Source organism: Gordionus sp. m RMFG-2023, chromosome 1 (genome assembly GCF_954871325.1).
Source record: "Gordionus sp. m RMFG-2023 chromosome 1, tfGorSpeb1-WG-v2, whole genome shotgun sequence".
Classification (NCBI taxonomy): domain Eukaryota; kingdom Metazoa; phylum Nematomorpha; class Gordioida; order Chordodea; family Parachordodidae; genus Gordionus; species Gordionus sp. m RMFG-2023.
The window spans coordinates 11,764,536-11,779,689 of NC_088775.1; the positions used below are offsets into that span (position 1 = coordinate 11,764,536).

A 15,154-nucleotide genomic window follows, 5' to 3' on the forward strand; every position below is an offset into this window, starting at 1 on the left:
TTCTAATGTCCAAAAAAAATATTTAAGATAATTAAAAAAAAAATATATATATTTTTTTTAAAACTTTTATATTATTATTTGTTTTATATGATACACGCGGCAAGAGAATCAAAAAGGTCATAAATTAATAAAATAAATATTCCTATCTTCTATATGTCTTCACCAAAATTCGCTATGGGGTTGTTATTTTTTTTAATAGATATATAAAAATTTAAAAAATCAGAAGAAAACCCGTGTTTGTAGCAAAGATTTTTCTTCAAAAAAAAGGAAAAGAATTAATAATTATAAATTTAAAAAACATGATTTGTTTTTTAAATAAATCAAAAATTTCCAATATCTTTTCACGAATCCTATATTTCATCTTGCAAAAAAAAATATTTTAAATAATCATAATTTAGCTTTTATAAAGATAAAGAGTGCATTGTTATTTTGTATTTTGTTAAATAAACCATATAAAATAAAGTAGTGGATTTATTTCTTTAATTGTGATATTTTTATAATAATTTAAAAAATATATTTTTTTACCTGCAAATAAATATAATATACAATAACATTACGTTTGATCGGAAATTTTAATTTACTTTTAAATTAAATTATGCATTTTTGTATTATATAATATAAGCGATTTTTTAAAAAAAAAAAATTGAAAAATTATAACATTCATTAGTTAAAAAAAGCCAAAAATAAGCGATTTCCAATAAATTTATATAAATATTTTTAAAAAAATAATGGTTTTAAGAAATAAATTAAATAGTTTGAATGAATGTAAGTTTGAGAGAGAAAAAAAAATAATAAATAATTTTTTTATTTTTCAGGTGGACTAGTTTTATAAATTAAATTAAAAATAATATTTTTTTTAAAAAAAAAACAAGTTAATTTTGTTTTTTATTTCTAAAAAAAACAACGCGTTGTCCAATGTGTTATAATGTTTTTTTCCTGGATTTTTTTTAAAAAAAAAATAATAAAAATTAAATATTTTTTCCCAATTTTTTTCCCACAAACCCCATATTTTTCATCTTTAAAATTTAAATTTTTTTTCATATCAAAAATTAATATAAAAAAAATTAAGAAAAAACAATAAAAAAAATATAAATAATATAATTCTTATTTTTCCTTTAAAATGTATATATAATTAATTTTTAAATGCCATTTTTATTTTTTTTTTCTTAAAAATAACGTATTTTTAGGGGAAAAAAAATTTTATTATCTTTTTGGGGGTAATTATTATTCCTATTTTCATAAATGTAAATATAACTCTTCTATATACAGGAAACGCTTGGAATAAGTTATGTTAAGGATTAAACGTCATATAAATCGGCAAAACCAAGAAATAATATCTCACTTGGGATCTTATTTTTTAATAATTATTACGGATAATGAAAAGAAAAATGCATTGAATTTGATCATAGGTGTTTTTGTTGAAATATTTTTATATAAAAAAAAATATATTATAATCTTGCTAAAGATTGCTTTTCCAAATTAGTAAATTGGTTATTAGGCATTTCCCTCTCCCCCATTGGATTGATGATGTAAATTTTAATTTAGATAAGATAAAAGGTTAATTATAAAAATTGAAGAGATCGACAAAAATTTTTTTTGTAAAAGATAATGAAATTTTTTTAAAAAATATAAATATAAGTTTTTTTAAAAAAATTAAATAAACAAAATAAAAACAGAGTTAAAAGTTAGAATTTGAAAAAAAAAATTAATAAATAAATAATTTAAAAAAAAAGTATATAATTATAAATTTTAATTTTAGATAGGAGAAGATACAGTTAGTAAAAATGAGGAAGAAAAAACCACATATGTTTTTATATTAAAAAAATAAAATTTAGAGTTGAATTTAAATTCCTTTTTTTTACCGAAAATATCCGCATAAATTGTTTGAATTATGATATTTTTTAAAACATTAAAACTGTTTTGCTGCCAAATTTATGTAAAGAATTCGATTGGTTTGTAATGTTTAAAAAAAAATTGATGGATGATGCAAGGATGGGGGGGGGGGGGTAAAAATTTCTAAAAACATTCATTAGTCGTCGAAATTTGCTATTTACTGACCGATAAAATATTAGCGGAACAATCCGGCCAAATGCGACACAATTTTTAATAAAAATTTGAATAGTGCAAGATAATATAGAGGTAAAAAAAATCACTATAAAATAAGAGATTTGATTTTTTGTTTATAAAGTTATCCAATCGAAGTTCTTCGCGTAATAAATTTGATATTTTTAAGTATAATAAAATGAATGCTCTGCATGTTCGAATCCGCGCATGCGCAATACTAATATAGTTCCTTTAAATAATAGATGGGTGTTTTACATGCGAACGAAACATCATATTAGATATTACTACATAGGCCGTTATTACTTTTATAGAGAGGAGAATACAGAGCAAGATATTAAATAATTTGAATATTTAAAAAAATAATCAATAAATAAAATAATAAAAATGCTCGTTTTTTTTGTAAAAATATGTTATTTTGTGCAATCAAAAAATATAATTTTTTGCTGTTTGTTTTACTCCACTAAAATTGTAGGATTTTTTTGCATTTTTTTTAAAAAAAATTATATATCCACATTAGAGATTATAACTAGTGTAGTTGCAATGTTTGTTATACAGATGTTAGAGGGGGGGGGAGTGATTTGTAAAAATGTCATCATATCCTTTCTTTTGAAAAAGGAATAATAGGCTAAATAAGTAAATATGAGGGAGAGGGGGTTATATCAGACTCGTCGCTTCTTTGCGTTTAACATTTCGACTAACAGGGTATGAGGAGGTAAATTACCGGTATTTTGTTTGAAATGCAAAAACTCCTCACCCTTAAGACTGATCAACCTGAGCTCTTCGCTAAGACACGCCATTATGCGAGAAAATTTGTCTTTTATCAGGGGGTAATTGAGGGAGGAATAAATCATGAGAGCCGAATGAATTTTGTCTTGAGCCTCTTCCACTAACTTCCTGTTCTGTAGGCCACGTACAGCTTTTTTTTATAAAGTGAGAGAAAAAAAATAAGATTAAACAATAATATTATGTCATACGGCAACAAGTAATTTAAAGTAATTCAGTATGCAATAAGTTGTTGAGGAATCTATAAAATTTAAATCATTTGCATGGCGCTTTTTTTAAAATTTTGAGCGAACAATTCGCGGGAAATATTTTATTTGCGAGCAGAAAGTTGGTTAAATAAAAAAATATTTTAAGCGTTTATCATTCATTAAAAAAAATTTTATAAACCGGATCGAACAACTTGTAAAAATTTATTTAACGGGCCGAGAAACTCTATCAAAAACTTCCACAGACCACGCTGACCTCATATACATAATGGGACATAATACCGACAAAATTAAAATAAAAAATTTAAAAAAAGCGCACCCTATAAATGATATAAATTTTTAAGATCCTATCAACTAATTATCAAAATTATATTTTGCCAAAAAATATACCATGATATAATATCACATATGGTTAAAATTGTAAAAACTATATTTGTGGTGTTGTAGTAGTAATACGTAAAATAAAAATCTAGTTAATTTTAAAATGTTGTTAGAGAATAGATATCAAGTGTTGTTAAACGCCTAACCAAATATTTTAGCCATAAAATATTAGCAAGCACGGAGATTTTGCTAAATGATGGAAGAAAGGTTAGGACATCTTATTATCGAAATCCTGAGACTTTCGTAATAATATTTTAATTTAAAATTGACTGAATCAAGCCGTTTAACAACATTTATCAGAAATAAATATTTATTTAGAAATTCAAATGGCTAATCCATAATATAAAAATTGACCTATGAAAACTTTACACGTTACATTGTTTTTTTTTCATTGTAAACAACTAAAAATTTGGTAAAGTGTCACGTGTGTAAATAATCTGCGCGAGAAAATAAATTAAGACTATAAAACCATACCAGATAGTTCTGGCGCATTCATTTATTTTATATCATCTGTTTTACCAATTGTATTAATTTCGAAAATTTTATAGAATGGGGACATAGTATGAAATTCGTAGGGTAAAGGTACTTTAATTTAAATGTTGCAATTACGATTTCGGTAAAATAAAGGTTTTTCAGAATTAAATAAATCGGCGCTATTAATCATTTAAGTTATAAAAATCTAATTTAAAAACGTGGGTCAATGAAGCCCCCCCCCCCGACATTTTCCCCTCATATTTAAAAGTATCTCCTGTTTTTTTAAATATTGACTATTGAAGAATAAATATGACCTCTTCTTTTTTTTTTAAAAAAAGGGATCAAAAGGTAGAATTTTCCGGTTAAGAATTTTATCAATGACACAAATCTCACTCAATATTATATCGTAGATAATTCTAAAATATATCGTCGGATGAGTATTATAATGCTCTATTCATTTTTTTAAAAAATAATTTTACGGAGAGCATTCGACCCGATTAACATTACAACCGAAATAGTATTATTTAAACCTAGAGATTTTGATCATGGTAGAAAGGTTTGAACTGTCTGCCAAATCTCTAGGCCTACATAATATTATTTTGGCTAAAATCTTAATCGGGCCATTTTTAAAAATCGACTCAAATTGGGCTTTTAACAACACTAATTTAACAACTATAATATAAAGGATTATTCCAAATTATATTTTAATATTTTTCTTATTGTTGATATGTAGGAATAAAGCACTGAAGAAATAAATTTTGATAAAAAAAATGTAGATATAGAACACTATAATACTCAGACGAGGATATATGTCCCCGTCTTCCGATTATCTTATATAATAAACATACCACGGGACAAATATATTTTTAAAAAAATCAAAATTGGTAAAATGTAAAACTAGGATTAAGTAAGACGAAGAATTTAAGCGAAACGTATTCGTTTTTGTCCATCTTTAGGTCGTTAAGCTTGGACATGAATTGGTGCAGGTGATGAGCCAAGGTAGAAAACCCAAGTAGGGATATGGTTATCAGGTCAAATTTTTGCCCGTTCGGTAAAAGCATTTCTTCCGGCAGCTCGTTATAAATGCGATGGTAGGTGTGATCTAGAATGAGCAATTCGCTCCAAGAATGCTGCAACAGTTTCATCTGATCGTTGACCTGTTTGGTTTTGGCGTTTTAAATTTTTTTTTAAATATTAGAATTTCCATTTTTGGAGGAGCCCCCAATAATAATAAAAATGTTGGGGTGTAAATCTGAGACCAATGGTTGGGGGGGGGTCGCTTGAGTAAGCAGTTAAATTGAGAAAATCCATGAATTAGATAAAAATCACATATGTAAAAGTAGGATAAAATGCTTCGAATTATCAAAAGCCCAAATTAGACAAGTCTTACTATAATTTATTATTTAAACAAGATACTGTGAATTTTACTATTCATTACGAATAGGAATGTAAAACTTATCGAATTTGTCTATAGGAATCTACGAATAATTCGTGATTCGATCTGTAATCGAGGCTTATGAAGTGAAATATAATATAAAAGAAGTATATCTGCTAAGCTAATACTAGACCTGCAGTTTTAAAACGAACCATAAATTCGTATGATTTTAAAAATACGGGCTCGAATTTAAATCATATCGATTAACCAATTAAAAATCACGTGATGGGTCATCATTTAATATTCTTCTTCTTTTTTCTCTTTTTTGTTAAAAAAATTACCCTTTGGAAACCATTGACAAAAATATATTTGCTAAAATTATTTAAAAAAGGAAAACTTGGTGCTAAACCTTAACACAAAATGTGGATGGCTAAATAAATAGTGAATTTTTAAAAATAAATGATAGTGTAGGGTAAAATATTTGACCTCGGAAAGTCTCTACTATGTCAAATATTTTTAAAAAAAAGGTATTCTGCTAAAATGAATATAACAAATTAAATATTTGGTCATCGTTTGGGAAAAGGGCAAATAAAACGTTTTTCGGCACACTGCATAAATTTTTTTTAATACTGTTGAGATAATCAGATTCGACTTGATTGGCGGTCATGATTAGTGGGACCCAAAAAATATTTCTTCCCTAATGACCAAAATTTAAGTCCCAATTTTTTTTTACTATCAACCACTATGTATCAGAAAATGCATTGATAAATTGGGCAAAGGTTTATGTTGGGCTAAAATCTAGGTCTCCCGATCGGTGCCCAAATAAGACAGGTTTTACTTTATTTCCAATTCATTTATTAAAAGAATAAACGTATCAATAATTTGAATAGACCTAATTGGCACTATATAAAAATTTAAATAGTCGTATTTTGCTTTACTTCTAGGGTTCTTAAAAAGCCCGATTTTTAATAACGATCCGACTAAATTTATCCAAAATAATATTATGTGATTCTCGAGATTTGGCAAATACAGGTCTAAACCTTTCTGTCATCTATGAGCAAAAATCTATAGGCTTTCATAATATTATATTGGCTAAAATCTTAATCAGGTGCTTTTAAAAATGGACCAGAATAGGGGTTTTTTAACAACCCTAGAGAATATTTATGCGAACAGTTTGATATTAAATTAAAACTTGTCTAATTTGGGGTCTCGATAATTCGGAACTCCCTGAGCAAAATTTATAGTCCCACTATTAAATTACTATTTTTTTAGAAAATACTGATAAATTGGGCAAAAATCTTGGTCCCCACTCAAATTAAACAAGTTTCATTTTATTTTTAATTTTTTTAAAATGAGGATCTTTTATAATCTTCTATTAGCTTTTGTCGGGTTTTAATTTTTAAATTGCGAGATAAAACCGGATTCATTTTAATTTTACACCAAAAATTAAATAGAAAGATTTTACTTATTATTAAAGTTAAATAATAAAACCTCGCTTATAAATATTCGCGAGCGACAGAAATTACCACTTCCAACCCCTCCCCCAAAAGAAGCGGGAAGCGTTACGACAGACATTTGCGAATTGGAAATCAAAATGCAAACGCTAACATCGAAATTGAGTGCTTCTAGCCGGGTTGAGCCAAAAGACCCGACATGTTTGAGATGATTATTCGAGTTAAATCGGGTCGAATATTTGACTCGACCCGAAAAATTAATAATGCTAGCTAAAAATGATAAATATTTGAATATATGAAACATAATTGCAATACAAAAAAAAATTCTTTCAAATTTTCTGTAGCAACCCCTGTGCCCGTTCTGTCAGAAGTCAAAGATGACTGAGAGCCTAAGAATTAAAGGTTTTTTTGGAAATATTTCGGACCGATTCATAACGCAATATCTTTTATAGAATATATACAAAAAAATGATGCTTTTTGAATGGAAACTGTGGCTGAACGGTTAATAGAGACATGTAAAATATGGAGTGAGGTTGCATCATGTAGAAGGTTCGATCCCTATCGGGACTTTTGTTCTGAAACCATTTCTTATAGAAGAGATTAGGGTTAAAAAATTCATCAGATTATAATGATTTTCAATTTGGTCGTCAGTTAGTAAATTACTATATGGTGATCTATCATTTTTGATCACTCCAGCTAAAGCTAGCAATTTAAATGGTGATTTTAGCCGGGCAAGAATTAATAAGCCTATCACGAGAGTATAAGTTAATAATATATATAAAATACACATCCAGGCCCGAAACTGTGAAGATTTAGGACAGAACTGAAAAATATTCTGCAAATATAGCTAGGAACCCGCTCCGTTTTTTATCATCTGGCAAGGAGTTATTTTTGGGTAAAGCAAGATAAACCGTGTACGCGTTATATTTTAAGCGATGCACATAACTCGCTGGGTATTTTTCCAAAAGCAAGCAAATAATAGCTATAAATTTATAATCTAATAGCGATGCGATGTAATTAATTTCATGCTCATCGCGCAGTCATTATAAATTCTATTATTTGCTTTATTTTGAAAAATAACCAACGATGTGTCGCGTCGCCTAAGCGATACGTGTTAACTATAAACGAGCCCTAACCCTGCGTTCGCAGTTAGTGCGAATTAGCGGCGAAGTGTACAAAATATGATAATAAACATTTTACATTCATTTTTGTATACTTCGCCGCATTCTCGCTAACTGTGAATGCATGGTTATACGGCTTACCTTTTGATTCTGTGGCATCATACTATTTGAAGATCCTACAAGTATGGTCATCTACTTATCACCGCCCATTATTGAATTAAGACAGGGATACTAATTTTTTGTAAAAATAGCCAGATGAAAATATGAAATCTTAATCTTAATTTTTTTTAAAAACTAAAATATCGATAACTTTAACCATATTAATTCTAATTTATTTTATTTTTTAAATTTTGATATTAATGTAAGAAGTTTTGATCTGATAATGATATAACAACGTAGCGCAAAAATGCTGAATAAATAAAGTTATTACGGGAAAGAAAGATAAGAAATAAGAATCATTATATTTTTTTTCCTATAAAATTTATAATTATTTACAGCAAAATAAATTGAGATCCATATTTTATATTTAACATTAAAATAATCATTAAAAATAATCTTTTATCATTATTATATATTTATTTATTTTTAAATAACGACGAAAAAATAGCAAATGTTAAATATTTAGATATTTTGTTCCTCCTTTTTCCATCTACGCAATTATTTAATCGAAAGAAGAAAAAAAATTATGATTAGGTTAGGTTAATGATGGATACTGCCAAGTCAAAGTTCAGTAATATTCTAAATAAAAATCTAATATGCTAAATACCGACCAAAAAATATAAATGTAATAAGACCAGTCCGATTTCCTATATATCGTGCCCCCAAGGACGGAACCATTAAGTTGGATTAAGAAAAAAACATGTTCTTTGCTGGGATTCGAACCCCAAAACCATCGGATTGGTAAGCGAAGCTCCCATTTGGCCATAGACGCTTTCCAAAAATCACGATTTTTCAAATTTATATATATTAAAATATTTGGCAGTACCTATACCTATCCAAATAAAAAATAAACGAAAACACAAATTTGATAGGTACTACCTTAGGCACGTTTATTTTTAGCGAAAAATACATTTTTTTTTTAAAAAAATAAATATTATTTATAAATAGAGGGGATCGATCCATCGTTAAAATGTGGAGTGAAAGTTAATACATTCAATGCTCATTTGTCGCGAATTCGGGGCGAAGAATACAAAAAATAGCGTATTTTTTAAATTTCGCCATAAATTCGCAGTGTGGGGTTATATGGCTAGATATCTAAAAAAAAGCTAAATCGAGCTGTTTAACAGAAAAGTTATATTAATTATTGAATTAGGTTTATTATTAAAAAAATATAATATTCTCAATCATCACAGTTTTGGAAATACACTGACAAAAAAAATCTGACTTTTTAGGGGTTCGGTTCAGACGGTTTCTAAAAACTCCGTTAGCAGGAAAACGATCTGGATTTTTAAACACGAAATAACCTTTTTTAAATGAATCACAAAAGAGATAAATACTTTTTTAGATAGTTGTACTTTGTGTTATCCGCTCCTGAAAATTTGGAAAAGGAATTCCCTGGTTTCAATATTATTTGAAAAAGAAGATTCGACGGTTCTTATATATGACACTGTATTGCAGGTTTCAGTTCCAGAATTCTAAAAAAAATTATTTCTACCATAGAAAAAAAGCTCTTTTTTTGAATACAAGCGTAAATTTTTTTTTAAAAAGAGGCCATGATTTTTTAGCGACATCTTCCAACATTTATTGAAGGACCTATTTTTGAATTTAATATTAGTTAGGAGGTAAAATTTTTGCCCCAAAAAATCATTAAATAAATACAGATTAACCTATCTGAAAGACGGGCAAATTTTATTTTGTGAAGCCAAAATTAGGTTACCAATACTATAAAGATAAAACATAAAAATAACAAATTCGACTAATTTTTTTTAAAAAAAAGAAGTAAAATGTACTTCCAAATCTTTGAAGAAATAACTATGCCTAGCCCAATCTACGAGAGTGAACAAGCTGTGATCGAGAACTTTGCAAATGAGAGCAAATAGGTCGACCTCGCATTGATTGTAAGTCTGGGAATGGATGAAGCCAAACAGATTCTCTTTCCAAATTTGATCGTCTACGGTATTGGTGCTAACGAGCTGTTTAATAAATTGACTTTGATCGAATCCCAACTGCTGCGTTTCGTGGTTCAAAATTTGATTATGGTGCATGCTATGATGTTGCAAATTGTGAGGAAAATCTCCGGCGCTACCATTGCCCCTAAAAATGGACCCGTGACCGTTATTAATGTTCGCAACGGAGCCGCCGCAAAAGAGCGGAGTGTTACCGGTTCGGATCACGGGGTGGTGGTTAGATGGGGGACTCCTTTCATTTTCATCCCCAACTATGTCACGCGGCTCCTCACCGGATGTAATGCCTCCAAGGAACATGTCGGACACATCTAACATTGGCAGGGCGGAGGCCGGCACTTGTTCATTTTCGTGCTCATTTTCGCAGGGTTCTCGCTTTAACTCGTCTTGGTCGGGTGGCTTGCCACTGAGCTGACCGAGCAGTAGGAGGGGGTTGGTGTGATGATTCAGAATTTGAGGATGACGAGACAGAGGAGTGAGGGAAGGGTAATCGGAAGTGACCGAAGCGGGCGTGGAGAGGGAGACCGCGGGTCCGAGTGGCGTTGAAGACGAAACGCGTGATTCGGGACTCAGCTGGGTCGAACTAAGCGTCGGGATCTGGACTGCCACAAAAGGCGAGCCGCCGCCTTTCTCACTATTGTTATTATTGCCGAAGCCGGAAAGATCAACAGATGTAAGAGAGGGTGGTTCGAGTTCATAGTAATTGGCAGAAGCGGCAGCGGAGCGATGACGAGAACCCGCACCACTAGACTCGTCGTCGTAAAGCAAGGAGATTTCCTCTTTGATGAGGCCGGAGGAAGTGATGATGTGGTTGTAGCGATTGTTGTGGGAGTCGTTATGGTCACCGATATTGCTGTTGGCAGAGTCCATCCGCCAAGCCATGTATAAATTGTTGTTGCTATTTCCAGTTATGTGATTATTGTTGCTATTTCCGGTAATATGATTATTGTTATTGTGATTGATATTATTGTAAGTAGAAGATAGGTGTTGTAGGGGATTGGTGAGAGAGTTGTTATGATCGGCAAATACGGGTTGGCCGTTAGTCATGTGGTGGTTGTTGTTAATTTGGTGGCCGCTCTGGTTAACGCTGCCATTACCGTTAATGGCTGCGTTGTGTATAAAGTTAGTGGAGTAAGACCGGGAATTTAAGAGCGAAAGGGACGTGCCATTGTGAAGCAGCAAACTATTCATGCTGCTTTCGTTGGAGGCTCCGTTGTCGAATAAATGCTGCGAGGGGTTGTAGTTATGCGAAGATATCGAATCACTGCGATGGTCGCCGAGACCGTTGTGATGGCTACTGCCAGAGTTGGAAGAGCTACTGATATTAGAGTTTCGGTTACGGCAAGTTTGTAATTTTCGCGCTCGGTCGCGCTTATACATGGGCCCGAATTTGTTGCGTCCGCCCCTCATTCGATCTGCCCTAACGGCTAAGCATTAAATAAAGAAAAATGAATTTAAACTTATATATTAAGTCTAAGTATTGGAATATTATTTGTTTTGTAATTTACTACTAATATTTATTTTAGTTTAACAAATAAAATATTAATATATTGTTTAAAAAATGTTTATATATTTACCCTCGAGTTTCATGCCGACGTCCAAGCACTTCTGGAAACGACAAAAAGGACACCTCTTGCGTTGGGCCTTGTCTATGACGCAGCATTTGTCGGCTATGCAAGTGTAAATTTTTTTGTTCTGAACAGTGCGCTTGAAGAACCCTTTACAACTCTCACAAGTGAGCAGACCATAATGATAGCCAGAAACTTTGTCCCCACAAACGGGGCAAGATTCTTCTTCCGTTTCAGCTTCCTCAGCAACTTTCGTGTCCGGCGAATCCTGATGGGCAAAATCAGTCGGGACCACGGAAGGCGGAACCGTGCTCATTATCCCTTTGTCCACGCCTCTAAACGAATATTATTTTTTGCGAGGGTGACGTTATCTCGGTGCGTCGTTTGTAGGCTATATTTTTGCTAAAAACGCGTGTGTGGAATCAAAAAGCAAAATACGGTAAAACGCGTGGATCGAGAGAAACGAAGCCGTTATCTTTTTTTTCTCAGTTTACAAATGTCAGATTTTCTTAGCCCGAACGGCTTTGCTTGTTCAATCTTTATGAATAAGTATTAAAATGGGCGATACGATTTTTGTATGAGGTTTGTTGATAAGGAGAGACTGTAAATATAAATTTACACATAAATTAATATAAAAAAAGGAAACTGCGTTGCGGTGATCAAGGTTATTTATATATATACCAATTTTTAAATAACACACCGGCTCGATTAATAGTATTTTTTTTTTGAATTTATACACCGATATATTTTAATGGTAAATAATTTATTATAATAGTACTATTCATTATTAATTGATTTATTAATATTGAATCCATGGAAGTTTTTAAAAGAAAAATAGAACATGATTTTTTGGATATCGGATCGGCTTCTATAAAGGTTCCCAGTCGTAAGAAAGGCCAACGCGTTACGTTAGTTCAAAGAAAAGATTAGATTCGGGCCGGTTTTTAAAAAAGGCTAACTCAATATTTTAGGCAGAAAAAATATTGCTTCAACCTCGACCAAACCTTTTATGACCAAAATCTTCAGGTTTGCGAAATATCTTTCTGGATAAAATATTAAGTTAGCCGTTTTTTAAAAATCGACTTCGAGCCATTTAACAACATTATCGGTACCTTAATCTCTCTTAATATTTATGTAGTCAAATGATTCATAGGTAATAAATATCCTTTCATAAATATTTGTATCAAAATTTTTTTATTTTAAATAATTTATATAATAATAACCAAAACCAATTATTATGTGTAGTTACACTCAAACTCAAACATATTTTACCAAATTGAAAATTAAACTTCTTTTTTTTCAAAATGTGGAATGAAAATCTATTAAAATCGCTCTATTAATATAATGTTTATTCAGTTCCTTATGAAATATCGAAACATTTTATCATCAAAAAGAAAGTTAGAAAGGAGTATTATGTATGTTAAATACTTAATACTATTATTTTGGAATTAGCAGTAAATCGAAATTTAAAAACTAAAAAAAACAATGATAATTAATTTAAAAAGAATTATAAAATTCCTTATTCTATTCCTATCCATCTATCCCATATTATATTAAGTCCAAATTTACAATTTATATTTATTTTTTCCGCAAAAAGTAACAATAAAATATTTTTTTAAAAAATGATTTGTATTTATATAATATTCAAAAAAAAATATACACATAAAAAATACAGGAATAATAAACAAATAAGATTAGAATTGTTTTGAATTATCGATTTTGAATTATTGTCAAAAATCAATAAATTATTGGGAAGAAGCAGGGAAATTTAGTAAAAAAAATATATATCATGAAATAATATTTAAAAAAAAAATATATTATAGTATGTATATTTTTTCTGTAATTACCTATTATATTCCTTCATTTTTTGTATCTCTCGGCTTAAGAGATAAAAAAAAATAAATTCTTATCTTCATTTACGAGAAATAAAGAAAAATGCTAAATCATATAAAGTTAAAAATAAAATTAGATCATGGTTTTTCCTTTCTTTTACTTTTTTTTTTACCTTCTTAACTTTTTATTAATAAAATTTTTTTTAAAAAATCTATATTTTTTCTCTTTTATCTTATTTTCTTTATAAAAAAAATAAATATTTTTTAAAAACGGAGCAATATGGTTTTAGGCGAATTTGAAACATTATTCATAGAACACAGATTGAGCGTTTCAAACGCAAATACTGCATTTCAAATGGTATATAGCGCAAATTGGTCAAATTACCGATTGGCGTTATTAACCATTAAAAAAACGTTAACTGGTCTGCTTTATTTTCGAAAAATAACTTATCTTTTATAATGGAATATTTAGAAATTAATGGCAGAAGATAATATAGTTTTCAAAAATCAATTCTTTTTATATGACCTAGGTCTCCTTTATAATAAAAGTGTTATATTGAAGCTTTACGTTATTTAATGCTATAGAGATCACCGCTGATTCCTCATAGAATTAATAATTTTAGAAACATACGTCAAAATATATGTTTTTCAAATTTTATTTTAGCGCTAGCATAAAACGCTGCATTATATAAATAATACCTATATTTTATAAATAACTGACCTGAACATAACACTAACGCGTTTACTATAATCGCCCTTAGTTAAATGAATCGACGATGCTAATTACGCTTTTATCATTAAATAAAAGTACCGCAAAAAGCAAACGCTCAATTTGTGCACACTATAAAACTAAAGCATAGCGGAAAAGAATTTATTCCATTTTTTAAACATAGTTACAAATTTTGAGCGTGAGCGAAAGTGTTAATTTTTTTTTGATGAACGCGTTCGTTTGATTTAATTTCCTTACTCAGCTGTTTCCTTGAAATATTTTGCAGCGCGTTTCCCTTTCTGACACTAGTGTCTAGACTTATAATATGGATATTTTATTATGTTTAAAAAGATTGTATCTGATATTTCGAACTCGAGTGATATATCTTTGCCATGGCCTAATTACGATAAAGTATTTAAATTAAAATTAAAAAAAACAACATATTATTATATAAATTACAAAAAATATTCGCAGTTAATATCATATCATGGATCACAATAGCCACCGATTTTTGTCCATTATAGAACGTGAAGATATGATGCGTTAGGAGTTAACTGACACTTACAATAATGATAATATTACTCAAATTTTTTAAAAATTACACGTTTAACTCATTGCCAGTCAACAAACCAACTAATAGATTGCGTTAATAAATAAGATTGATAAAAGTTAAATTATTGTCAAAATCAAGTATACTCGTTTTAATCTTTTTACATTTAAGTATATAACATCATGTCATTATTGGGATATGGGATCCATGGGGAATTTAAAATTTTCAATTCTAAACCATTTGCTGAGATCGATCTTTAAATTTGAAAATCTGATTAGACCTATTTATTCCAACGTTTATTATGGTATACCCCACACTACGAATTTCAGGCAATTTTTGCATGGGAACTTTTGAACTACTCTGCAATTTATATTAATTTTTCAAGCGGATTTATAAATTAAAATCGCACAAAGGTTTGATTGTCGGAAATTCACAGCTGTGGATACTCTTATACATTTTTTCAATTTATAATATTGAGATATTCTGAATCCTCATAGATTCTATATCCTAAAAC

General features: G+C 29.5%; 1 protein-coding gene across 1 annotated transcript in view; it reads right to left on the reverse strand.

The window, feature by feature from the left end:
- Window positions 1–1,772: 1,772 nt before the first annotated feature.
- LOC135922088 (nuclear hormone receptor FTZ-F1-like) overlaps window positions 1,773–15,154 on the reverse strand; it is a 31,841-nt gene continuing 18,459 nt past the window's right edge. The window contains exons 2-5 of the mRNA XM_065456503.1: window positions 11,559–12,150; window positions 9,808–11,408; window positions 4,807–5,065; window positions 1,773–2,980 (exon numbers count right to left, since the gene is read on the reverse strand). Of these exons, the coding sequence (XP_065312575.1) occupies window positions 2,724–2,980; window positions 4,807–5,065; window positions 9,808–11,408; window positions 11,559–11,865 (2,424 nt within the window). The 5' untranslated portion in view covers window positions 11,866–12,150 and the 3' untranslated portion in view covers window positions 1,773–2,723. The remainder of the gene's footprint in view (window positions 2,981–4,806; window positions 5,066–9,807; window positions 11,409–11,558; window positions 12,151–15,154) is intronic.